The 27,853-nt window shown below is 50.6% G+C and overlaps 1 protein-coding gene across 10 annotated transcripts in view; it reads right to left on the bottom strand.

The window, feature by feature from the left end:
* CAMK2B (calcium/calmodulin dependent protein kinase II beta) overlaps positions 1–23,366 on the bottom strand; it is an 88,645-nt gene extending 65,279 nt beyond the window's left edge. For all 10 annotated transcript variants that reach the window (XM_068972868.1, XM_068972876.1, XM_068972870.1 and 7 more), the window contains exon 1: positions 23,302–23,366. In XM_068972868.1, coding sequence (XP_068828969.1) covers positions 23,302–23,366 — 65 coding nt within the window. The remainder of the gene's footprint in view (positions 1–23,301) is intronic.
* Positions 23,367–27,853: the final 4,487 nt, after the last annotated feature.

The following is a 27,853-nucleotide window of genomic DNA, read 5'->3' as shown; positions in this document are numbered from 1 at the left end:
CACACACGTGAGTGTAACTCAACTTCGACACGCGTCCATGACACTGCGTTCCTCTTAAACCCTCAGGCCTCACACTTCACACTGTCAGCCTCAATACTGGCCAGACCCACCCACCACCACCCCTGCCGTAGCCGGGGTCCTCAGGGCCCAGTTCCACCAGGTATAGACATCCTTGAGAAGCTTCCGGGAGGACTCAAGGCAGCAAAGCCAGTGGAAACAAGAGGCTGGGCACCAGCCCAGGGAACGTGATAGGGCCTGGAGGAAGTGGGAAGCGCTGAGATTGCTGAATGGGTGCACAGTTGTTGTTTGGGGTAATGAAAAGCTCTAAAATGGGTACTGGTGATGGTTATACAACACTGTGAAAAGACTCAGTACCACTAAACTCTACATTTGTTGTTGTGGAGTCACTAAGTTGTGTCTGACTCTTCGTGACCCCATGGACTACAGAATGCCAGGCTTCCCTGTCCTTCACTCTCTCCCGAAGTTTGCTCAAATTCATGTCCATTGAGTCGGCAATGCTATCTATCCATCCCATCCTCTGCCACCTTCTTCTCCTTTTGCTTCAATCCTTCCCAGAATCAGGGTCTTTTCCAATGAATTGGGTCTTTGCATCAGATGGTCAAAGTATTGGAGTTTCAGCATCAGTCCTTACAACAAATATCCACGGTTAATTTCCTTTAGGATTGACTGGTTGGATCTCCTTGCAGTCCAAGGGACTCTCAAGAGTCTTCTCCAGCACCACAGTTTGAAAGCATCAATTCTTTGGTGCTCAGCCTTCTTTATGGTCCCACTCTCACATCCATACATGACTACTAGAAAAACTATAGCTTTGACTATACATACCTTTGTCAGCAAAGTTACATCTTTGCTTTTTAATATGCTGTCTAGGTTTGTCATAGCTTTTCTTCCAAGGAGCAAGCGTTTTTTATCTTTATGGCTGCAGTCATTGCCCGCAGTGATTTTGGAGCCCCAAAAAATACAATCTGTCATTGCTTCTACTTTTTCCCCTTCTATTTGCCATAAAGTGATGGGATTGGATGCCATAATCTTAGTTTTTTGAATGTTCAGTTTTAAGCCAGATTTTTCACTCTCTTCTTTCACCCTCATCAGGAGGCGCTTTAGTTCTTCTTTGCCTTCCGCTATTAGGGTGGTATCATCTGCATATCTGAGACTGTTTCATTATAATACACCAATCCTATCAGATTAGAGCCCCATCATTATGACCTCTTTTAAGCTTAATTACCTCCTAAAGAACCTATCTCCAAATACAGCCATATAGAGGGTAGGACTTCAACCTATGAATTTGGGGGGACACACAGTTCAGTCTACCACAAGCATTTACCCAAAAAACCTTCAAATAACATCATAGTTTTGGTGAGAAAGTAGGTGAATTTGAAATAAAAAATACAATACTATTCACATTAGCACCAAAAAAATAAAATACTTGGGTATAACTCTATAAAATATGTACTATACTGATGAATGAAATAAAAGAAGTAAATGAAAGGAGAGATATCCCATCTTCATGAAAAGGAAGATTGATGTCAGAATGTCTGTTCTTTCCAAGCTGATCTATAGATTCAATGTAATCCTAACCAGAATTGCAGGAAGTTATTTTATGGCTATTGACAAACAAATTCTAAAGTTTATATGGAGAGGCAAAAAGCACTTCTCAACCTTTTGGTTCAGATCAAGTGTGGCAGACAGAAAGGCAAAAGACCCGGAATAGCCAACATAATATTGATGAGAGAAGAACAAATGCAGAGGGCTGACACCGTCTGACTTCAAGACTGTGAAGCTGTGGGAATCAAGACAGTGTGATTTGGTAACAGAACAGACAGTAGATCGATGCAACAGAATAGGCAGCCTGGAAGTAGGCCCACACAAACACAGTAACCAAATTTTTGACAAAGAAATAAAGACAATTCAAAGAAGAAAAGACTGTCTTTTCAAAAACTGAAGTTTGCTATGGACTGAATATTTGTTTGTGTCCATCCCCTCCCCATCCCCCACCACCAAATTCATATGTTGAAATCCTAACCCCCGTGGGATGGTATTAGGAAGTGAGGCCTCTGGGAGGTGATTAGGTCATGCCAGCATAACCCTCATTAACAAGACTAATGCTTTATAAAAAAGACTCCAGATAAATCTTTCTACCCCTTCTGACACAGGATAAAAATGACCATCTAGGGAGCAAGTTCTCACCAGACTCTGAATCTGCCAGAGCTGGGATCTTGGATTTCCAGTTCCTAGAACTGTAAGAAACGAATATGAGTTGTTTATAAGCCACCCAGTTTATGGATGCTATAACCAGACTATAGCAGTCTGAACAATCTGAAACAGTCCTGGAGCTAGTGAACATCCAGATGCAAAAAATTAATCTAGACACAGACCTCACACCTTTCACAAAAAGTAACTCAAAATGGATCACAGACCTAAATGTAAAATGCAAAACTACAGAAGTCATAGAAGATCTCATAGGAGAAAATTTAGGTGACCTTTGGTTTGGCAACGACTTTTTCCGATACAACACCAAAACCATGATCCATGAAAGAAAGAATTGATATGCTAAGCTTCATCAGAGTAAAAGACTTCTGCTCTTTGAAAGATGAGTTAAGCAAATTTGCAAAGCACATATTTGATTAAAGACTTGTATACAAAATATATCAAGAACTCTTAAAATCCAATAATAATAAAACAAACAACCTGATTAAAAATAGGCCAAAGACCTTAATAGACTCCTCACCAAAGAAGGTATACAGATGGTAAAAAAATCATATGACTAGATGCTCCTTATCATACGTCATCAAATGCACATGAAAACAACAATGAGATACCACCACACATCTATCAGAATATACAGAATCCAAAAAACTACCAAAACCAAATGCTGGTGAGGACGTAAAGCAACAGGAGCTCTCATTAACTGCTGACGGGAATGCAAAGTGGAGCAGCCGCTTTGGAAGACAGTCTGGCAGTTTCCAAAAAACTAAACCTACTCTTACCATATGATCCAACCATCCTGCTCCTTGGTATGTGTCCGAAGGAGTTGAAAACTTATGTCCATACAAAAGCTTGCACACAAATGGTTATAGTAGCTACAACTGCCAAAACTTAAACACAACCAAGACGTCCTTCGTAGAATGAATGGGTAAATGGACATTGTTGGGATGTCCCAACAATGAAGTATTATTTATCTCTAAAAAGAAACAAGCTATCAAGCCAGAAAAAGGCATGACGGAATCTTAAAAAAGCATATTACTAAGTGAAAGAAGCCAGTCTGAAAAGACGACATACTGTTATGATTCCAACTACATGACATTCTGGAAAAAACAACATTATAGAGACAGTAAGAAGTGGTTTTCTGGGACTCTGGAGGGTCGGGGGGTGGGAATGAACAGAGCACAGAGGACCTGAAATACTGTAATGACAGGCACATGGCACTGTATCTTTGTCAATCCTGCGGAGCTGTGGACAGAGTGAACCCTGTGGCAACTGTGTACTTCAGTTAATATTAACTGCATGCTTTACAAAAAGCATCCTGAACCACACTGGTCACCAGCCACAACAAGTGTACCACGTCCAAAGGGAGATGGTTACGGGAAAGGGAATTGGGGCCCGGCTGTGAGGTAAATACGGAAACTCTCTACTTTCCATACAATATTTCTGTAAACATAAAACTGCTCTAAAAGAGTCCATTCAGTCTTTTTTTTTTTTAAGTATAAAGAGGAAAATGAAGTATTTTTAAGATAGACATTGGGGTTGGGGGATTTTTTTAGCCACATGTAGAAATGCCTAAGGAAAATACCAGTCTATCAGTCACATCGAAACCGTGACACTCCAGCGTGACCGAGGACCCACACAACGTGAGAAGGGTGCTGGGAGCATGGAGGCGTGAGCCTGACAGCGTCCAGGACTGCCGTCTACAGTTTCCACAGTGTCCGTCCCCTGGGCTCTCAGGGCCCCCGTGGAAGATGGGAAGGGTGGGGGCACCAATGCCCTGCTGAGCCCGTGGTACTGTGGGTGGCAGAGGCGGGACCTAAACGCACACCTCCCTTTGATTTTCCCTCATAGCTCAGTTGGCAAAGAATCTGCCTGAAAGACAGGAGACCTGGGTTCAATTCCTGGGTCGGGAAGATCCCTCGGAGAAGGAAATGGCAACCTACTCCAGTATTCTTGCCTGGAGAATCCTATGGACAGAGGAGCCTGGCGGGCTACAGTCCATGGGGTTGCAAGAGTCGGACACGACTGAGCGACTAAATCGCCAGCACCGCCGCCCACCCTTCCTGCACATTCACCTACCAGGTGCCCTTTGTTGGCTCAGAAAGAAAGGGGGTTGGGTGGGGATGGATGGAATATTCCATCGGGGGCAGAGAAGGAGCAGGAGAAGCTGCGTCTGGGAGAGGAGGGGCTGGGAGTTCGTGGCCAGAGCCGAGGCTCAGGGGCTTCCCTCCCACTCCCCTCAACCCTCCCCAGGGGTCTGGCTCACAGGCCGGCTCTTACTGGCTACACAAAACCAAATGTTCTGGTGATGTCAAGCTCGACCTGGGTGTATTTACACCACAGGAATGGGGAAGCAGCATGGCTCAGGATATCCCCGGCCCAGCTGTTAACACTGACCAGGTGTCACTAGAGAGGGGACTGTAACAGGGAATCCCACCACTCCCCTCCCGTTCTGCGGATGGTGTGGAATGTGGGGAAAGGGGTGGGGTGGATGAGATCCTGGCCAGGCCAGAGGCCTCCTGAGGGCAGATAGTCCAGGCTGTCCCAGGACAACAGAGGGCCCCAAGGTAAGAGCTGATCTCTGCCAAGGGCTCCTCTCAAATCCAGCCTGTCAGATGCAGCCTCGGTGGGCACCCGCCATTCCTGGGCCTCTTGTGGGATCAGGCTCACACCTCCATGCTCCTTGCTCTCACCCACCCCACTTCCCCTTCTCTGTGTTGTTGTCTGACCCTCTCCTCCCTCTTTCTCTCAGGTACAATCTTTAGCAGCAAGCTCCCCAGATGACTCAAGTTGAGGGTTTGCATTAAGCAAAGACCAAAACAAGGACAGAGGTGGGATAGGATGAAAGGAGGCCCTGGACCCCCTTGGACCCCTTGATGCCTGGGGCCCCTCCTCCCACCAGGCCAGGGCAGAGCCTGCAGTTTGGACCTGGCCTTGCACCCTGCAGTGACCTCTGCAGAGGGGGTTGGGGGAGCGGGTAACGGGAGAGTTAGGGCCCCACTCAACCCATGGTTGGGGAGTGGGGCACATGCTGACAGGCCAATAGGAGAAGGAGCAGGAGGGGTAAGCAAGGCCTTCTGCAACTGCACAGCTCAGTACTGGAGGAGGAGGCGCCCGCATCTCTAGAATTCCTCTCCTGCCTACACTGAGAGGCCTCAGCCCGGCCCGGCCCACCCACGCCCAGGCCCTCTGTTCATCAGCTTCAGGGTAGCTGAGCCTGGAGACTGACCGAGGTGGCCTCATCAGCCCACAGGTCACCCAGAAAACCCATCTCATACCTGAAGCACGAGGTGAACCCAGGGGCAAGAGAGCAGTGGCTTTGGTTTCATTTCTATTCTTCATGTTTCTGCCACCTGAAAGAACTTCCATTTCATCTTCTGTGAGCTGCCTGCTTAGGTCCTTCATCCATATTTCAGTTGGAATTTTAGCTCTTTTCTTATTGACCTGTAGGACCTCTTTATATGTGAAGGCAACCCTTCCCCACCACATGCAGCCTCCGTGGCCCACCTGCAAGGAGCAGGAGGCTTATTACACGCTTGGGAGAGAGGTAGCAAGGCACATTCTTGTTGGCCCCTGAAATAAATTGGGATGCTTCAAGGGCAGGGCTTGGGTCTGCACTTGCTGGCCCCTAGAATCGTGATGGCACAGGATTCCAGCTTGTCAAGGGAAGCTGGCAACAAGCTTGGGGGCAGGGCAGCAGGAAGCCCCATCCAGGCCTGGAGAGGCCTGGGGCCTCCACCACCTTGTGTGCAGGCGGCACCCCATTCAAGGCTCTCGTCCTGGGTCTCTGCCCTCCTCTCCTTACTCCCGGCCCCATGCCCCGCCTGGGGTACCTGGATGTTCCCCTCGAGTGCCCAGCAAGCAGAAGTCAACTCACCCTGAATTATCAGACACCGGTGACCATAGAGGTTCCGAGAACCGTTACGGACTTTTCACCTGTTTTCCATCAGAAAAACCAGCTCAGAGAGAGGGCCCTGGCCCTGCCTGGACACCCACGCCTGCCCTTGGTCCAGCCATCTGGGGTGCTCTGGACAGAGGCAGGCTGTCACATCATGGGCCTCCCTTTCACTGACACTTGGACAGAGAGGGCCAAGTTGTTTCACCACCAAATAACTGTAAACACTTTGGTATTTTCAGAAGCATTAAACATATTACGGGAAGGAAGTAAAAGTCCCCTTGATTGTGAAGATGACAGGACTGTATAGCCATGGAGGTGCTCAGCTAGCAGGCTCTGGGGAGCTGCCCGCCCGCCTCACCCCACAGAGGCAGAGACCTGCGGCCTCACTGTACTCTTAAGACGCCTTTATTAGAACCTGAGCCCAGGGCCGTCTCCAGCTGTGTCTCCATCTGCTACCTTCATGCTCAGGGGCCACCCTGGAGGGCCACGGAACCCGGTCGGCATCCCCACAGCTGGATGCGCCCAGCATCACTGCAAGGGCCGGTGCAGCCCAGAAAGCAGCCCACGTGGCTGCCCTCCCTGTGTGACCGTGGACGGACCAAGGGCCGATTCAGAAGCCATGGGACCGCTGAATGCACGCACAGCCGCAGCAGCTGGGACCGTGTTCCCAGCCTGGGTCTGTGAGCCGGCGGCCCACAGAGCAACCTTCAAAAGCAGCTCTTCAAAGCCACGTCCGCCCCACTCGCCACAGTGCCAGGCAGCCACCGATGGGGACAGAACTGAGTCAACCCCCTGGGGGCCTGAAATTACTGCTGAGGCTGCGCAGCTCACGGAGGACAAGCAGGGGCAGACAAGGGAGGAGGGACAGCGACTGGAAGGTTCAGTGGCCCTGGCGGGAGGCAGGGCATCTGGGCGGGCATGGGAGCAGCACCACCTGCCTGGACAGATGCTCTGAACACAGACAGCAGCTCACCACCCATGGTGGCCCAGACCCAGCAGGATCTGGAGCTTAGGAAGATGGGCTTCGTGGCCATTTGATTCTTTCTTCCTGGAAGGCGTGGGCATATCCATGAAAGCTCTAGGGACTTGTTTTTCTTTTATGTCTCGGGTCAATCAGACTTCATCCTCCTTAAGTTGTATTCTCCAGGAACGCAAATAACTGTGTGATTGACCCACGGATGCCCGAGCATCTGACAGGTGAGCTTTGTGGCAAGGCTCAGAGGAAGGAAATGGGATTTCCACAGAATCAATTCATGGAGCCACAAAGGACCCCAGAAGGCCATCTGACCCAAACCTCCTGGTTTATCAGGCTTCCCTGGTGGCCCAGACGGTAAAGAATCTTCCTGTAACGCAGGAGTCCTGGGTTCAAACCCTGGGTCAGGAAGATCCCTGGAGGATGGCAACCCACTCCAGTATTCTTGCCGAGAGAATTCCAGGGACAGAGGAGCCTGGTGGGCTACAGTCCATAAGGTCGCAAAGAGTCAGACACGACTGAGCAACTAAAACTTTCATTTTTCACTTTCCTGGTTTATAGAGGGGGAAACTGAACCCAGAGAGATTACACAGTGGCCCAAGCCACACAGCCCAGTGTTGAGAAGTCATGGCCAATGGGAGGAGACCATGTATTATGTCCTTTAAAACAGCTGCGAGGCCCAAAGTGTCCATTGACAGGTGAATGGATACGCAAAATGTGGTCCATCCATACAACAAATATCATTCAGCCTCAAAAAAGAAGGAAATTCTGACACATGCTACAACATGTAAAACCTGAGGACAGTATGTTGAGAGAAATAAGTCAGACACAAAGAGGCAAATGCTGTGTGCTTCCACTTACATGAGATGTTCAGAGCAGTCAAATTCAGAGACAGAAGGTAGAATAGTCGGTGCCAGGGGTTGGGGGAAAGGGAAGTTTGTGATGTTTAATGGGGACAGAGTCAGTTTTATCAGATAAAAATGTTCAGGAGATTGATGTTGGCAATGGTAACACCACAACAGGAATGTACTGAACACCATTACACAATTAAAAATTGTTAAGACAGCAAATTTTATGTTATATATATTTTACCACAATTAAAAAAAAGAGGAAGACTGGTAGGATATGTAGCTGTACGTCTAAGAAATCACTAATAAAAAAAATAAAAGAGACTGGTACTTGTCTTGCTAACTTTAAAGTCAAATTTTCAAAAGGAGTGCCTTTAGAACCACGTGGCATACCTTAACCTCTGCAGACAAACAAGGCACATTTAGAGAAAAAAAAGCATAACAACCCCAGACAGAAAACCACGAACTGAAAGGAACAGCTGTGATGGGCTCAGTGTTGCCAGGTACAGACAGGGTCCCTGATCTGTGGGCCAGGCCAGGGCAGAGATGACCCAGTGGGCAGCAAATGCATGCCTTGCCCATGGATGTCCTCCTTGTCCCACCTGGCCTGGAACCACCCTCCTTAGTTTGGGCACAGAAAAGCGGCTGGTCCATAATGCCAACTGCTCTGCCCTGGTGTCCTGGACAGCCCCCTCTTTATACTGGTGTCCTGGACAGCCCCCTCTTCGGCTCTGGGCTGTGTCCTCCTTAATGGTCACCCCAGCCCCTCCTCCCAGGCCCTGACCCCAGAGACAGTGCAGAGAAAGCTGAAGCACCGAGGCCTCCAGGCCGGGCATGGGCTCTGCCCTTTCTGCCACCTGGTCAGCTCCCTGCTCTGTGTGGCTGACCTCACAATGACATACCCTCTTCACAGATGAGGAGACTGAGGCTCTGAGAGGTGACCCTTCTTCTGCCCAGGAGTGCAGCACCAACCCACTATCCCCAAGAGAACACACTCGTGACTGTCCCCTCCTGTTGGTAAGGACCCACTTCGACAGCCCTGCCACACAGAGCCCAGGCCTCGGTGTCCACTCACCTGGGAGCCCCAGACTGACTTAGGTGCAGTGGAACCTGGAGATTGTGCAGGGGTTCCACACAGATAGCACCCCAATGGGGAACCAAGGTGAAGACCCTGTGCACTCCAAGAGGTGATGCACAGAAGTCCCCAGGGAGAGCAAGACCCAGACCACCACCCAGTGCCTGTACTGACCGTCGAGGCTGGGAGATGCAGGAGATGGGAAAGCAGAGGGGACTGGAACTCAGATGACAGCTCAATCTGGCAGAGGAGCCTGAGAACGGGCAGGCCAGAGAAGGCAACCCCAGGACGGCCTCAGGAGAGACTCCTTTATTGTGCGACCACTAAGTTGCATCCAACTCTTTGTGACCCCATGAACTGCAGTGCACCAGGCTTCCCTGTCCTTCACTATACCCCAGAGTTTGTCCAAACTCATGTCCGTTGAGTCAGTGATGCCATCCAACCATCTCATCCTCTGTCATCCCCTTCTTCTCCTGCCCTCAGTCTTTCCCAGCATCAGGGTCTTTTCCCATGAATAGGCTCTTCATATCAGGTGGCCAAAGTATTGGAGCTTCAGGTTCAGTATCAGTCCTTCCAATGAATATTCAGGGTTGATTTCCTTGAGGACTGACTGGTTTGATCTTGCAGTCCAAAGTATTCTCAAGAGTTTTCTCCAGCACCATACTTCGAAAGCATCAATTCTTTGGTGCTCAGCCTTCTTTATGGAGAGACCCTGAAGCATCCTTTAAGTAAGCAAAGGAGAGGAAAAGGGAAACAGATGGACCAACCCAGCCCCCAGTCCCTGCTCCACAAGGTCCAGCCAGCAAAATGAAGGGAAAGCCCATTGGTCACCATACCAGGAAGAGCCTGTATGCCGATGAAGGAGGAAGGGAAGAAAAGTCTAAACTAGAGGCAGAAAAGAGAGCTTAACTCCCACAAGACAGGCCGTCCTAGGCAGTATGTCCCTCAGGCAATCAGTCAAGATGAGCATTTGTTCATGGGTCAGAAAATAAAAATCCAAGTGTACGAATGCGCCCACTCTCAGGCCACAGAGGAACTGTGAAAAGCACCGCCCTTCAGGCACCACGGTCTGCAAGCTGGAAGTCTCTCTGCTGCTCCATGGCCCTGCCCAGACTCGAGGGGCCAGAGACCCTCAGGGAAGGAAGAGGCACGGATAGGGGACACTGGAGCCCACCCCACGCTGGAATGGCAAGATTGCAGGGCCCTGGCCTCAGCACCCAGATCCCAGTCCAGGAATCATGGATGGTACAGTCCCAAGCGGACCACTCAGGACAGAAACAAGCAGAGCCCCAGCACATGGATCAACACCAGGGCCAGAGCTCTGAAGCCAAGACACCTACTGGTCCCTCGAAGTGGAACCCTGAGCTCGAGGTGTTCCAGCAGGGTCCGTCCCCACTGGGTCTCCACAAAGGGTGGGAGGACACTCACCCCGTGTGGCACCTGGTCTCTGGGTTCCCAGCCGGGCCCTGCTCCTAGGGACTCCCGGCTCCTGGATTTCTGGGGCCTTCCTCAGCCAGGGAGTTGAGGATGAGGCCAGCAGGGTTCACAGCCTGCCCTGGGGGTGCCCCAGGGGACAGAAGGAGTGGGAGACATGGGAGCCTGGAAAAGGGGCCAAGGAGAAGAGAAGGAGGTAAGGAGAGGTGAGGCGGAGGACCCAGGCAGGAAGGAAAAACACAAGGCAGGCCCAGAGAGGAGGCAACCAGACTTCCCGGAATCACAGAGCCGGGGGTTTGGGGTTTGGGCTCCACCCCTACTCCAGCCCTTCCCATCACTGCCAATCGCACTGACAGCCTGTCCTCCTCCTCCACCCTCACCCATCACCCCACCCACTGGGACCCACCCTTCCTGCTCCCAGAGAAGCCTCACCCTCCAGCACCCATCCGGCATAACCCTCCTCCCCTAGTCAGGGCCAGGTGAGAGGTGAGAGGATGGGACCTTCAGGAGCTGTGTCCAGGGGCACGGTCTGGGTCGTGGGGTGGAGTTGGGGTGCGGCCTCTTGTTGCTCATCATGGCCTTGTGTTCACTCTGAGACCACTCTGGACCCAAAGCCAGTCCAGGCTGTGGGAAACGAAACACCAACCAAGACTTGGCAGAGTACGGGGGGAGGTCTGTGGGTCTCCCCTCCCAGCCTCTTAACCCCCACTGTCTAGCTCATGCCAGCCTGCAGCTCCCAGGCAGCTCTCAGTTGCTTCTGGGCATGCTGACAGGTGTCCCGGTGTGAGATGGAGCTGGGGGGTGGTTTGCTGTGTCTTGGCCACGGCATCGTGGACCCTGCCCTCAGACACCACAAGCTGACTCATAATGTACTCCATTTCTTTTTGTGCACGAATAATTCTCCATTGTGTGGAAATAACACATTTTCTTTATGCATCCATCAGTTGATGGACATTTGGTTTGTTTCTACCCTTTGGCTATTGTGGATAATGCTTTTATGAACAAGTTTTTGTGCAGATGTGTGCTTTTTTCCCCACAAGATATCAAATATGTTAATATTTCCCTGTGCTATACAGTAGGTCCTTGTTTATCTATTTTATACATAGAAGTATGTATCTGTTAATCCCACACTCCTAATTTATCCCTCCCCTGCTCCCTTCCCCTTAGGTAACCATAAGTTTGTTTTCTATGTCTGTGCATCTGTTTTGTAAATAAGTTCATTTATCATTTTTTAAGATTCCACATATGCCACATAAGTAGTATCACATGATATCTGTCTTTCTCTGTCTGACTTCACTCAGTATGATAATCTCTAGGCCCATCTATGTTGCTGCAAATAGCATTATTTCATTCTTTTCATGACTGAGTAACATGCCATTGTATATATGTACAATGTCTTCTTTATCCATTTATCTGTCGATGGACACTCGGGCTGCTTCCAAGTCTTGCCTATAATAAACAATGCTGCTACGAACATTGTGGTGCGTGATCTTTTCTAATCAGAATTTTCATCTTTTTCAGATATATGTACAGGAATGAGATTGCTGGATTCTATGGTAACTCTATTTTCAGTTTTTTAAGGAAACCCATATTGTTCTCCATAATTGCTGCACCAATATATTTCCATCAAGAGTGTGGTTCCCTTTTCTCCACACTCACTCTAGTATTTATTATTTATAGACATTTACTTCCTGATGATGGCCATTCTGACTAGTGTGAGGCAATGCCTCACTGAAGTTTTGACTTTTTAGCAAGTTGACCGTGCTGGGCCCTCCTTGTTGTTCAAGGGCCTTCTCTGGTTGCAGTGAGCAGGCGCTACACCTCTCTTCTGCGCGTGGGCCAGTTTCAGTCGTTTCTCTCTTCTTGCGGACATGGCCTCTAGGGTGCATGGCAGCAGTAGTGGCAGCACATGGGCTCAGGAGTTGTGGCACACAGGCTTAACTGTCCCATGGCATGTGGGATCTTCCTGGACCAGGAATCGAACTGTGTCCTCTGAGCACTGGCTGGCAGATTCCTAACCACTGCACCACCAGGAAAGTCCCTTTAGCTTTGGTTTGCATTTCTCTAATAGTTAACAGTGTTGAGCATCTTTTCATGTGTCTACTGCCCATCTGTATGTCTTTGGGAACATGTTTTCATATCTCTTGAGTACATACCTACGAAGGGAACAGTTTGAGAAACTGTCAGATTGTTTTCCATAGCAGCTGCACCATTTTACATCCCCACCAGTAACACATGAGGGTTCCAACTCCATATCCTCACCAACACTTGACATTGTCTTTTTCATTCTACTCATTCTAGTGGAAATGAGGTGGGATCTCAGTGTGATTTTCATTTGCATTTCCCAAATGACTAATGATGTTGAGCATCCTTTTGAATGTTTATTGCCTACTGGTATATCTTCTCTGGAGAAATATCTTTTCTGGTCCTTTGCCCATTTTTTAATTAGGTCATTTGTCTTTTTACTGTTAGGTAGTAAGCTCTTAAAATATTTTAAATACAAGTTCCCTTATCAGATATATGATTTGCAAATATTTTCTCCCTTTCCATGGGTTGTCTTTCCACTTTCTTGGTGGTGTCCTTTAAAGCACAAAAGTTTTTTTTTAATGTTAATTAAGTCCAATTTATTTCTCTTTTGTTGTTTGTGCTTTATGGTGTTGTACCCAAAAAAAAACCATTGCCAAATCGAAGGTCACAAAGATTGACTCCTAAGTTTTCTCCCCCAAATTTTTTGGTTTTAGCTCCTACAATTAGGCCATTTTGAGATAAATATGTTGAGCATCTTTTTGTGTGCTTACTGACCACTAATATATCTTTTTTGTTTTTATTTATTTTTAAAAGTTTGTTTATTAACATGTATTTATTTTTGGCTGTGCTTGGTCTCTGCTGCTGTGAGGGCTTTTTCTCTACTTGCGGAGAGTGAGGGCTACCCTCTAGTTGCAGAGCATGGGCTCCGCGTTGCGGCGGCTTCTCTTGTGGCAGAGCTCAGGCTCTAGGTTGCCTGGGCTTCAGCAGCTGCGGTGATGGGCAGCTGCGGTGATGGGCAGCTGCAGTGATGGGCTCACAGGAGTGGCAGCTTGTGGGCTCCAGAGCTCAGTAGTGGCGGCACACAGATTTAGTTGCCCCATGGCATGTGGAGTCTTCCCAGACTAGTGATCAAACTCATGTCCCCTGCACTGGCAGATGGATTCTTTACCACTGGACCACCAAGGAAGTCCTATCTACTTTTGTATCTGGCATTAGATGGGGTTCCACCTTCATCCTTTCACACATGGATGCCCACTTGTCCACTGGTTAAAGGAACCATTATTCTTTTTCCATTGAATTGTCTTGCCATCCTTGTCAAAAGAAATCAACAGACCATAGATATATGAGTTTATTCTAGACTCTCAATCCTATTCCAGATCTATGTGTTTATCCTTTAGTCACACTATACCTACATTTATGCCAGACAATATCCGCTCTGATGTGACTGGTATAACAGTATAGTTAGTTTTGAAATCAGGAAGTAGGAATCCTCCAACTTTGTTCTTTTTCAAAATTGTTCTGGCTCTTTTGGACCCCTTACATGTCCCTACAAATTTAATTTTTTATTTTTTATTCTTTTTTTTAAGGTAGCTGGAATTGTAATAGGTACTACATTGAATTTATAGATCAATTTGGCATATACTACCATTTTAACAATATTAAGTCTTCAGTTCCACGAACATAAAACGTCTTTCCATTTATCTAGATCTTTAATATTCTTCAACAGTAGTTTATAGTCTTCCATGTTCAACTCTTGCATTACCTTTTTAAAATTTTCTTATTATGTATTTTATTCTTTTAAAATATGAATTTTCTTTCCTAATTTTATTTTGGGATTGAACATTGTGAGTGTAATGAAACATATTGGATTTTTGTATCTTGATCTTGTATCTTACAATTTTGCTAAATTCATTTTTTAGTTCTAATAGCTTTTCAGGGATTCCTTGGGATTTTATCTATACAAGATTACGATATCTGTAAAAAGAGGTAGTTTTACCTACTCCTTTCCTATCTGGGTACCTTTTATTTCTTTTTCTTGCCCAAGTGTCCTGGCCAGAACCTCCTGTACAATGTTGAATAGAACACTCTTGATTGTTTCTGGTCTTAGGGAGAAAGCATTCAGTTTTTTGCCATTAAATATGTTAGCTGTGGCATTTTCATAGAGGCCTTTTATCAAGTTGAAGAAATTCATTTCTAGCCCTAGTTTGTTTAGTGTTTCTAGGAAAAAGTACTAGATTTTGTTAAATGCTTTGTGTCTGCATCTATTGAAATGATCATATACTTTCTTTGTTTAATCTGTTAATCTGGCATATCACATTGATTGAATTTTGTGTTTTGAACCAACTTTTTATTCCTGGAATAAATTTTGCTTCCTCATAATGAACCCTTTTTTATGCTGCTAAATTTGTTTCACTAGTGTTTTGCTGAGGACGTTGCATCTGTATCCAAAAGGAATATTGGTCTATAGTCTTAAGATGTCTTTCTCTGGCCTTAGTATCAGGGTAGTTACTGGCTTCACAGAGTAAGTTAGGAAGAATTCCTTCCTCTTCTATTTTTTGGAGAAGTTTGTGAAGGACTGGTATTAATTCTTCTTTAACTGTTTGATAGAATTTACCAGTGAAGTTATCTGGACTGAAGGGACTTTTTTGGGGGGACATTAAAACTTTATTAATTTATTAATTATTCTCTTTAATTGTTACAAGTCTATTTAGAGTTTTCATTTCTTCTTGAGTCAATTTCAGTTGTTTGTCTTTCTAAGAATTTGTCCATTTCATCTGGTTACCGTTCACTTGGTACACAGTCATTCATAGAACTCCCTTATCAGCCTTTTATTTCTACAAGATTAGTTGTAATATCCACTCTTTCACTCCTGATTTTGGCAATTTGAGGTTTCTCTCCTTTTCTTGGTCTGACCACTGTTTTTATAACTACAACCTTCCTGCTAACTGGTATTCTCGAGTTTCCTTAACCCAAAATCAGAAGTATAAATCACCTTCTACCCCATCATATAATTTGTTTAGGGTTTACCACCTGTTTCTCCCACCAGTATAAGCTCTACGATGGCAGGCACCCTCAACTTTGTTCACTGTTTCCTAAGCACACAGAAAATGCCTGGCAAATGATACGTGTGCAGGCAGATTTGCTGGATGCGTGAAGGAATCTGAAGTAAAGCAAAATAAACCAGAAAAGTTGCAAATAGTAACAGTAATAATAACAGGAATGATCTTAAAGCTCTAAACACGTGCAGCCCAATAGAGTAGCCACTGCTGGTGTGTAGCCCTAACAGCCTGAAGTGTGGCAGGTCCACGCCAAGATGTGCTGCAAGTGTAAAAAGACACAACAGATTCCAAAAACAATATGTTTTTAAATTTGAGATAGCTTAACAATAATTTTTGTATTGGCTATATGTTGAAACAATATTTTGGATAAACTGAATTAAATACATACACTACTAAAGTTCTTTTTACCTGTTTCTTTTTAGGTTTTTTCAAGTACCAGAAAGTTTTGAATTACACCTATGCCTGACATTTGTGGCTCAAGTTTTGTTTCTTCTAGAAAGCTCTGCTCCAGATGACTTGGATAGGGTCAAGGAGTAATACTGAGTGTCCGAAAAAAGGAAGGCAAATTCCAAATGCATGGTCAAGTAAGGCTCTTACAGAGCCCAGGGAGGGAGCAGGCGCAGGCACCTGGCCTTGCGCACAGAGGTCCCTTGCAGGGTCTGAGTCTGCGCTGCCCACTGATCACCACTGAGGGGCAACCACTCTCCTTGGGTCTGATTCAGCAGGTCTGGGGTGGGGTCTACAGGTGCAGCCAGGGGCTAGGATGCACCACCCTGATCGCCTTCTTCAGCAGGTACTGCTCCCAACTAGGCCAGAACTCTTTACCTGGAAAGCCCCTAACAGATGTCTCAGATCGAACCAAGGGCTTTGAAAATCAGGCTGCATGCACCTCAGTGTACAAGAACAAAAGCCACATGAAGAACTTCACTAAGAAATGGGCAAAATGCTTCAACCTCTTGGCAGCCAGCTCTGTGGCCAGCACCCAAGTCATGCCACCCTTCACCAGGTGACAAGACAGGTGGCCACTCAGGCCAGCCATCTGAGACCCCCGAGACCACCAGCACCTCCTGCCCCCAACCACCTGAAGGGCCCCCATCTTTTAGTGGGTGACATAAAGCCACTTTGTTGGGCACCACTATGCACTGGGCATGGTTCTAAGCCCTGGAATTCAGCGTGGGCTGAGTGACAGGGAGGTAGGAACTGCCCTTGGCTCTTCACTAGAAACAGGCACCAACCTGGATATGCCCAACACCATGGAGAGTGTTACATCCAAAAACAGGACATCTTTCCTGTTTCGTGGGAATGGTCACAGCATCTCCCCGACTCAGGGCTCACTGGCTGCTCATAAAGCAGGGAAAGGAGGTGGTTCTCAAATTAGGCCTGTAGAACAGCATGGTTTATGTATTCTCCAAAAAATGTTCTTAAATCTATGCCGAGCTATTGCCAATCTGTTCCTGAATTCAACAAAAGCTTGTATCTGGCTTAACAAAGAAGCATAACTTAGTTATTTTCGGATCATTATGTCAATGCGAAAAAAAAAAACAAAAAACAGTCCACCAGGAGTTTTGGCCACTGAACGACCTAGTGACCCTCTAACCTAGGAGACAAAGGCCACCCAAAAGTTAAGAACCTAGGAATACCACTAGTGCCAATAAGGATGTTTTCATTTTAAACAGATTCAGATCTTTATATGAATAAAATATACATTTCTCTGTAACATGCCAATATGGTAATTTTTGGAAAACCAAGTTGATACATAATGCATTTTTACATTTCTACACTAACAAAGTGACTTGCAGCTGTGAAAGATGCTTTAAAAATAACTAAATCGGATTCCATTTTGAGGCGGGGAGAGAGAAGGAATTAAAAATTTTGAAAATATATTTGAGATCTCCAGAAAGGCCTCATCTCTTGCCTTGGACCAGGCGGCCTCAGAGAGCAGTGGGAAGGACAAGATGCTTCCAGGGAGCAGACACTGTTCATGTCACCTCCACTTGCTCTTTCTTGTTGAAGCACTTGATAAATTCCAGGCAACTCAATATGGACTCTCTAAGCGAACCATCTCTGATAGAATGTCACTTTAGGTAGAAGAAAGAAAATCCAACACTGCATCTCTCTTGCCTAGGCTCTTGGGGGATTCGTCAGATTAAAAAAAAAAAAAAAAGGAGAGGACTATGTTCTTGGCTTCTTTTTTGATCAAGACCCCTGTGCCCCAACCCAGGACCCCGCCAAGAAGTGCTCCCTCATCCACCACGATCATGCCCTCCTGATAACTCTGGGAGCCCCTGTTTCGAACACAGCATCCTCTCTTCCCTCTGTCTTGTCAGAGAATGGGTCCCCATTTGGGGTTTTAAAAATAAGGCCACCACATATACATCCATCTCTTGATTCTAAGAGAACTGGCAGGCACTTAGCTGTAAGAAAAGTCTCTCTGACATGAGGGATCATCATGAAAAAGTGTTAGTAGCAAACGAACTGCAGAATCACATATATGGTGATTCCACTGTGTTTTAAAACCATATATATGTGTGTGACGTCTATGCATGTATACAAATGTGTACATATATATGCACCACACATATCCTTATACTAACATTAAAACAGGCACTCCAGGTTCCTCTGTGGAATGAATAAACTTGAGTGTGAAGGAGTCACATTTACTGCACATAGTTGTGTATTGACTTTTCTTTTAAGATATTATCCCTGTTGTCTATTTAATCGTTAAAATCAAATAAGGCTTGCTGGCCCCAAATGGGGGTACAGTATTGGTTGTCACAGAGGGACAACCACAGGAAATGATGTCTTTATAAAAAGGAGCCATAGGGCAATGCCTTGTGCTGGAAAAGCACAAAGAGGGCTCAGCAAGCAGCCTGTTAAGGACAAGTGAGACCCTGAGAAGCCCAGGGTCAGAGTGGACCACAAGCGGGCCATGAGTCAGAGAGCGGAATAATTGCCTTTTAAAAACACAGAATGGAGTAGGGTCATGAGCTTCTGAGAGAAGCAGAAAGTAGATTCTAGTCAACAGCCTAGACTCAAACCCTAGCCCCATGTGAAGTGTCTCTGAGTCTCAAGCACCTCTTCTCCAAACTGGGAGTAATCACGGTACCTATTTCACAGATCAAGCATCTTAATGTAATAAGCACCATTTAATTGCTAGCGACTGTTACCAGGAGAGAAAGAGTGCAGGTAGCAAGCACAAGATATATTCTTAGCTCTCAGCAAAGTAGGTTATGGTATAAAAATACCGTTCAATAGTAACTAAACTAGCCTCACCTTCATGTGCATCTCACAGCAGCCTCAACATGTGCGACTTCTTCTCTAAATACCCTACATTAGGCATCTGGACTCCAACCCCGGGGGCCAGCCCAGTGGGCAGAAGCCACTGGCAGGTTCACTCACCCCTTCCTCACGCGTGCAGGAAACTCCACTGTGGGCAGGGCCGGACACCCACCCGCCTTTGTGTCAGATGGTGCCCAGTGACAGGGGAAGACAGAAGCAGGGAGAGGCTAGGTGCGGGAGGAGCAGGAAGCGGGCATGAGAACCTCTCCAAGGGAGCGGCCAGGGGGATGAGCCGTGGGGCCATCAGAGGAGGGGGGATCAGCACTGGCAAAGGTCCTGGGGCAGGAAGCACCCGATGTGCCTGAGGGCGGGAGAAAGCAAACACAGTGATTCCTCCTCCACCGGAGTCCTCTCTTCCCTGGCAACCAGGCTTTGGCGCTCAGGAGGCTCACCATCGATTTGCTCTGAATTTCCTGAGTTTATCTATTAACCACCAAGCAGGCTGGTGGCTAGTGGAGAGGATGTCAAGAAAGCACAGAATGTAGATGGTGATGATCCTCCCGCTGAGGGGTCACACCCCAGGACAGGACCTCCTCTCCCCCAATTGGGGCACACTGGATAGAGTCAAGGACACACCAAGGTCAGCTCGAGGCCTGCCTGAGGTTCGGGGGAAGCTGGGAAGGATAGGGGTGCCCTGGACTGGGAGTGGGGGGCCTTCCTAGCTGACGGGGGCACGTTGTCCACTCTCTCTGAGCTGCAGTTCTGTGTCTATAAAATGGGGAGGGGGAGTACGGGGGGGAGGGTTCCCAAGCAACTCGAATTAAATAAAATCAGGCGTTCAAAGTGATGTGCCACTTAGAGGTTGTTACAGTGGGGCTCACCTTCTCTCAAGGGGAGGGGTCCATGAACCCCTGAATTACAGCCAAAGCCATGTGGGAGCTTTCTCCTGGAGAGGGGGATCACTCAGATTTTAAAGGGGATGATTCCCCAGAGTCTAAGCTCCGGGAGCCTGAACACAAAATGCACAAAATTCCTACCCGACAGACAGCCAGACAAGGAGGTCAGCACCAAGCCCAGGAAAGGGGCTGTGGGGGAGTGGGCCCAGGGGAGACCGAGGTCCAGACCCCCACTGGCACCCCCACCACCAGAGATAAACTCTGAGGAAACCCTAGCCCCTGGGCACAGGCAAACCCACGGTGGGACTGGAAGAAACACTGGCAACATGGAGATTGCCACGAGGAGAGGAACACACTGTACTACAGGTACTATGGTCACTACACAGAGCAGCAGCGAAAGGCCAGACAGTGTCCCCACACACAGACGCCCGGAAGACTAAGCTGGGGAAAGCGCAAGTTTCCAAATTTTATATAAAGTTAAAAAGACACCCCCAAAGAATCCTGTATGCTAGTTGTGACTCTATCTGTGTGCAAATGAACCAAGAGTCTAAAAGCATAAATCTGAACACATCACAGCTGCTGGTGGAGAATGGTTACTTAACATTTCTTGGTAAGGCTTTATTTCTGATATATTTTTTTAAAGAACTCTAAAGAACAGGGAGGCCTGGTGTGCTGCAGTCCACAGGGTCACAAAGAGTCGGACAGGACTGAGGGACTGAACGGAACTGAAAGCCAAAATGGAAAAAGAAGAAACAGTTTCCAATTCCAGGTAGAAGAGATACGAGTGTTTATTTTATTACTCTTGGAAGTTGTTCCATTTAAAAAAATCTATCCAGTATGAAACATTTTTAAACCATGTTGCTGGCCAGTTCAGTGTTGGGCTGAGTGTTCCGCAGCCTGAATCCATAACTGTCTGTAACTTAAAGCCAAAGTTAAGGCTGTTACCTGTATGCTGGTGTTGGAGAGCTGTGCCCTGGCCAGGCAAGGAAGGACAGAACCCCAGAAAACAGCTTTTCCTGGCCCTTGAACCCAAAGCCCAGGCCCCCAAGGGCCGATCCCACGCAGAGACAGCGGGGAGCGGCAGGCGGTGGGGCGGGGCGGGGGGGGGGGGAACGATGATGTAGAGAAGGGACGGGGCAGGAAGGGGACAGTCCAGTGGCCATGTCACGCGAGCAGCTGTGGGCCTGAGGCCCGACCCTTCCCGGGCAGGGAGCTCAGTGTCGCCTGACTGGTGCCAGGGGCTGCAGCTTTAAATAAACTTGGACTCATCCACCTGGACCAGGAAGCAATACCAACTGTGTGTCGGGCAGGCCAGGCATTGTCAACAACTGCCGACATGGCCACTGAGGACCGCAGCCCTGGGCCGAGGTGGTGGCCCCAGTGCCAGACCCTCCCTCCTGATACCTGCCCCACTGCAGCTCGCCCTGCACTGGCCTGGCCTCCTCCCCACCCAGCGGGGCTATGAGAGGCCCCTGGGCATCCCTCAGTGGGCCTGGTGTCTGGAGGCTCTGCCAAGGGGTGCTAGGCCAGCCCATGGGATGGGGTACCTTCCCCTCCTCTCCCAGGCCCCCGGTCCCCCCCAACAGCCACGCTTCCTCACCTAATCAAGCCTCAGGCCCCCGGCTTCCTTTCCACAACGGCTCACACTCCTGCTGACAGGAGAGGAGCCTGGCTTCCACTGCAGGGTCTACCCCCCCACCCCAACACCCTCCCCGAAGGCAGTCCCAGGGACCTCCATCCCCCAGTGTGGGTGTGGATGGCAGCAGCCAGGACAACCAGTTGTGGCCGCTGGAACTAGAGGCCTGGGGTTGGGACGACTACCCTGCCAGGCCGCTGGCCCAAAGAGGTTCACAGAAAAGTGAAGGAGCGGTCGGTGGAGCCAGCTTCAGGCAGAGGAGACGGGGTGAACAGGACAAGGCACTTCTGCAAAGGGGACCCGGCGTGCCTGGCGGGAGGGCCCAGGCACAGAGGAACAACAAGAAGGTCCTCTAGAATGGGGTGACCTTCCTCCCACAGCCGCCCCCTGCTTTGTCCCCATCTGAGAACCACCAGCCCATCACCCTATCCTCACAGGCTTGGTCCCAGACAAGCCCTGGAAGCTTCCTCAGGGCCTCAGCTGTATACACAATCTGGGTGCTGGACCCCTCCCCCCTTCTCTGCTCTGCTCTCCAGGCCCCCCCCCGCCCTGGGAACAGGCACCCAACCAGCCCCACCTGAGGGCCGAGGAATTTCTGAGTCCCCAGGGCCCAGCCTCCTCCGACCCCATCATGGGCTTCCTCCATTCCACTCCACTCCTCAGCCCCCCAGGCCTGACTGCCATCCTGCCCCACGTACAGGGAGAACTGGGGAATTCACACGCCCCCACACTCCTCCCAGCTCTCACCCACAATTATCAATGATCAGCATCCCTCGCCAACACAAGGTATCACCACAGACGTTTCTTAATAAAGAGGGAAAAAGGGATCTGCCGCTGGAGGTGTAAGAGGAAACCTCGCCAGCGCCCCCACCATGCCGGAGGGATGGGGGAGGATGGCGGAGAGCGGGGCTCTGGCCGCCGCCAAGCTGGAACCGAGGGATTTCAGGAGTTCTGGAGCCAGACCAGGAGATGCCAGGTGAAGCCACCTTGATTCACAGAGTGGAGACTCCCAGGCCAGAGAGGAGCCCCCGATCGGATTCGGGGTAGAGCCCGGCGGCAGAGCCCCGTCTAGGGCCCTACACGGCTCACATCGGTGAGCAGAGCCCAGGAGCCACCTGTTCCCTCCACAATGCCCTACCTGAAAAGAGCGTTCAAAGTCCGCCCCGTTGCCTCCCCACAAATAACTCTACAGAACTGCGCCCCCACCCACCCCCACGACCCTGAAGGCCATCAAGCTCCCACCTCACCTCCTCATCTTCACCCCCGTGACCTGATCCCAGCTCCCTGACCTCAGCCCCCAGCTCTCCAGACTCCTCTTTCCAGAAGGATCTAGGGGGAAAGCCTTCAAAACCCCAAATCTCCTGAGGACCCACAGCAGAGGCTGTTCCCACGCGGCGCGGAGCGCAACGGGCACCCCCCGCGTAGATGAAGCCACGCGGAGAAGCAGGCGCAGAGCAGGTCCCGCCGCCCCCGCGCCCGGCCGCCCGGTGGGGGTGGGGACAACGTGGCCCGCGCCGGGGACGACACTCCGGGCCAGGGCCGCCCCCTCCCCCGCGCTCTAGGCCCCGCGGCCGAAACCGCGCGCGGCTCCTCTCTGACCTCCCGCCGCCAAATGCGTCACGTCTGCCGGGCGCTCCGGGGACACCTGCTGCCGCCCCCGCTGCGCCGAGCCCCGCGCCTCGAGCCGGGGCCTCCGGTCCGGCGATCGTGCCGGACAGGGCCCGGTAGGGCCGCACGCGCCGCTGTCCGGCGGCCAGGCCCCGGGGCTTGGGGGTCGAAGCCGCGCGGGGCCGTGCGCTCCGGGCCCCGAGCCGGGAGCAGCCGGGGGCGCGCGGGGCCGCAGTGCGCCCGGAGCCGGCGGCGCAGAGGGTCTGGGTCGCCAGGATCACCACCCTCGGAGCTCAGCGCCCTCCGGGGTCCCCGGCTCGGCCCGCACGCGCCGCAGCTCTTACTTGCCAATATCCTCGTAGAGCTGGTACTCGTCGGTGAAGCGGGTGCAAGTCACCGTGGTGGCCATGGCGGCGACGGGCGGGCTCGGCGTGCGCTCTGCTGCGCTCGGGCGGCGGCGACTCCGGCTCCCGCTCGCGGGCACGGCGGCGACACGGGCGCGGGCGCGGGCGACACCTCGGCTCGCGGCGCCGAGCGGGGGCCGGGCTGGGCTGCGCCGGGCGGCGAGCGCACGCGAGATCTGCGCGCTCCGTCCCCGCCAGGAGCGCGCCGCACACCTACGCGCGGGGAGCGCGGGCGCCGCTGTCGCCGCCGCCGCCGCCGCCGCCGCGCCCGCCCCGCCCGCCGCCCCCTGCACGCGCCCCGCACCCGCACACGCACTTGAGCCCTGCGCCGGCACCTACACCCGCACTCGCGCCCTGCACACGCTCTCGCACCTACTCCTTCTCCGGCATTCGTACCCGCGCCCTCGCCCTGCACTTGCGGCGCCGGCACTCGCACCCGCGCCCAGGCGCCTGGGGCCACGCACACGGGCAACCGCTGGCTCCCTGAGCTGGCTTCTCCGCTGCCTCCTGGCGACCCCCTTGCCGCGCGCACACACAGGGAACTGCACGCAACGAACGCAGTCCCCTCTCTCCTCTGAAGGCCTGCTTCGACCTGGACCTCAAGAGGGGACGCAGGTGCACATGGGAGGGGGGAGAGCCCTCCCTCTACAGACTCATTCCTAACAGCCCCACGAGAACATGCACGGGACTCCCCCTGCCCGGCCCGCGTCTCTACCACTCTGCACACCACACGGTCCAGCCTCCCTGGCAGAGCCAGCCAGGAGCCTCCCGGACCAGGTGTACACACTGGGGACACAGGGAGTACTAGATGAAAGGGTAGAGGCTGTCTGCTCCACCGCAGTCTTAGCCCCTCCCTCTTCCTAGCACTTGGCACTGGAGGCTTGTGAGCAGAGGTCCCAGGAACAGACATTTCCTATTCAGAAAGAGGGCCCTGAATCGGGGAACAGTGTTTGGTCCATCAGCATCTTGGGGTCCTGAGAGCTCACAGCCCCCTTGCCCAGGTAGAGGTACCGTCCTTCCTCTCCCAGGCATAGTCCACCTTCCTGCTCCCAGCTCTGGCCTGGAAGAAGACGGTCTATCTCGAGTGGCCCTGGAGAGGAGGACAATGAGCAGGAGGAGGCGCAGGAGAGGTTGGGCTGACCCCGTTTCCCACAGAAGAGCCTCTCCCAGGGCCACACCTAGGCGGCCATCTAGAACCAGGACTCCAAATTCAGCAAAGACAATCTACTGGGCTCCACACCCCCACACTCCTCAGAGAGGAGAGGGCCAGAGTGAGTCTTGGGCAGGCCCAGAGGAAATAAAGCTTCCAGCCGCCAGCCCTGGATTTGGGTCGTTCTGCTGCCCTGCTAGGAGCCACTACTGCTCCCCAGGAGTAGGGTCTGGGCCTGTCCTGCTCATCTCTCTCAGCTTGGTGGCCAATCCAGGGCTGGCTCCAAAACCCACAATAAATGTCTCCTGGATAGAAGATCTAATGCAGGGATTAGGGGACAGGGGTGGACCCAGGGCCTCCTTGACCAGGATGCCTTTGGCACACAGCTGTCAGGCAGGTGAGCACACCAGGTGGTGACTAGTCCCAGTCCCGGCTGGTTTTGCGGACCCAACTTGTACCCGAAAGAGGGCTGGAGGCTGAGGAACACTTAGGGGACAAGGTGAGATCCGGACTGGGGGCAGATAGGGCCCCGTGGTGGGCGTGGCCTTGATCTCTGCAGGGCAGGGCAGAGGTGAGACCACCTCCAGGCCTCAGTGCTGGAACCAGAGTGCCCCAGGTGCCTCCCAATGGGCAGCCGCCCACCTCTCCTGGGGCAGCCGGGGGAGGACTGGAGGCCCCTCATGGACTGACAGAGGCTTGCTCTTGGGGTTGTGTTCTGCCCCACAGGGGCCTCTCCCCACACATGCTGGGCCATCTGCACGGCTCTGAGCTCCGGAAGGAGAAGGAGGCAGTCCCACACAATAGAATACAATTAGCAAACAAACAAAACAAAATTGCACCCCTCAGTAAATCAGGCTCTCTCCAGGCTACAAGCAGACCTTGCACGCTGCCAGGGTCACACACGCTCCTTCCAGTGCGAGTCCATGCCACGACACAGTGGCATTAAAACATGATGGCAGCAGTGACTTACATACATGCACTCTACACGTATTATCTCATCGAATTCTCAACCAGTCCTAGGAAGCATATACTATTATGATTCCCATGCTGCTAGGTGGGACAGCAGAGCGACAGAGAGGTGAAGTAACTTGTCCAGTGCCACGCAGCCAAGAAGTGGCTGGGGCTCAAACCTTATTTCCCCATTAAGACGCTTTTCTCTTTTATTTTCACACACACACAATACATACCCAGTACACACTCACATACATGCACAATGTCCTGCCACACTGGGCAAGGACACCACAGCACTCTGGGTATCTGTTTTGAGGTCCTTTCCCCTGGGTGGGGAGGCTGCCCAGATCAAGTTTACATGAGAAGTCAGAGTCACTAAAAGGGTGTGATTTGAGGCCCCCATGTCGCTCTTGTGAGCACTGGAGGTCAACAGGGAAGCCCCTCCTCTGGGCTGGGACATTAAAGGCATGACATCAAGTGGCCCTGAGGTGGCAGGAATAGCAGGGTGATCAGAGCATCACAGTTGAGAAGGAGTGAGCTACCAAAGGGACCCAGATTGTCCCTGCCTATACAGCCCCACCTCTCAACCCCACTCTCCACCTCCAGACCCAGAAGGCTCCTCTCCAGCAGAGTGGAAAAGCTGGAAGGGAGAAGGCTGCCAGCCAAGACACTTTCAGGAGTACCAGGCCCCAGAAGCCCTCTCATCTGGCTTCGGCCTCCCACCCCTCCTGCAGGAAGGGCCCTCTTCCACCCGCACCCCCACGTCATCTCTACCTCCCACCTCATCCTTTCTAGCTGGCTTTCGTCAGTAAGGAGGGCTCTCCCTCCCAGGTGGCAGCTGGGGTGGGTGTGGGGAAGATCAGTTCTGGGAGGTTATTGTTAGGACGGTCACCATGGCAACAAGCATCACATCTGCAGAGCCAAAAGTGCTGCACATGGGGCTCCTTCTCCCAGGAAAGCCACGGCCTTCCCTATCCCCCTTGCCTGAAGGGATTGCTGTCATGGGAGGGATGCCACTGCTGCCACTTCTCCCAGGCCCCGCTGTCTGCCTGGAAGAGCAGGAAGACCCTAGTTCATCAATCTCCAGTCAACTGGCCCTGACACAGCAGGCCGTGCAGGACATGGTGGCAGGCATGTGGGGAGAGGATGGTAGCGGTGGGGGATGGTGATGATGGTGATGGTGATGGTGATAATAATGATGACAAACAGTGGTGATGATGGTGATGGTAGTGGTGATAGTGGTGATGACGACAATGATAGTGGTGAAGTTGGTGATGGTGATCATGGTTGTTGCTGTTAAATCGCTCAGTCATGTCCAACTCTGCCACCCTGTGAACTGCAGCACACCAGGCTTCCCTGTCCTTCACTATTTCCTGGAGTCTGCTCAAACTCATGTGCATTGAGTTGGTGATGCCATCCAACCATCTCATCCTCTGTTGCCCCCTTCTCCTCTTGCCCTCTATCTTTCCCAGCATCAGGGTCTTTTCCAATGAGTCGGCTCTGCACATCAGGTGGCCAAAGTATTGGAGCTTCAACTTTGGCATCAGTCTTTCCAATGAATATTCAGAGTTGATTTCCTTTAGGATTGACTGGTTTGATCTCTTTGCTGTCCAAGGGACTCTCAAGGGTCTTCTTCAGCACCAGAATGCAAAAGCATCAATTCTTCGACCCTCAGCCTTCTTTATGGTCCAGCTCTCACATCAGTACATGACTACTAGAAAAATCATAGCTTTGACTATATAGATCTTTGTTGGCAAAGTGATGTCTCTGCTTTTTAATATTCTGTCTAGGTTAGTCATATTTTTTCTTCCAAGGAGCAAGCATCTTTTAATTTTGTGGCTGCAGTCACTGTCTGCAGGGATTTTGGAGCCCAAGAAAATAAAATCTGTCACTGTTTCCACTTTTTCCCCATCTATTTGCTATGAAATGATGGGACCAGATGCCTTGACCTAATTTTTGAATGTTAAGTTTTAAAGATAGTGATAATGATGGTGGTAATGGTAATAATGATGGTGGTGATAATGGTGGTGATGGTGACCCTACCATCACATCCATGTTCCTAGTGGCCAGATAGCAAAAGGGAGGATGGTCTGAGGGCCCTCATCCGTTTTTGGTCACATGACCCTCTCCCTAACAGCCCATTGTCCAGAATCTATCCATGACTTCACTTAGCTGCAAAAGATCCTGGGAAAAAAGTCCTGACCCAGCTAAAATATGGAGAGCCATCACTGAAGTAGAGGGGAAAATGCATCCTGGGGACAAGCAGAATTCTCTGCCACCTGGCCTGTGACATGGCCCACCAATTCTCTGGGTATCAGTCCTAAAGAGTCAATGTCTGCAGAGCCCACTGCTATCGAAAGAGGCGGGGGCCTGAGTACACGCCAGCTCAGG

Source organism: Capricornis sumatraensis, chromosome 5, assembly GCF_032405125.1.
Source record: "Capricornis sumatraensis isolate serow.1 chromosome 5, serow.2, whole genome shotgun sequence".
In the NCBI taxonomy this organism is placed as follows: Eukaryota; Metazoa; Chordata; class Mammalia; order Artiodactyla; family Bovidae; genus Capricornis; species Capricornis sumatraensis.
The sequence above is the reverse complement of the archived record's forward strand: the minus strand, read 5'-3'. Positions and strand labels throughout refer to the sequence as shown.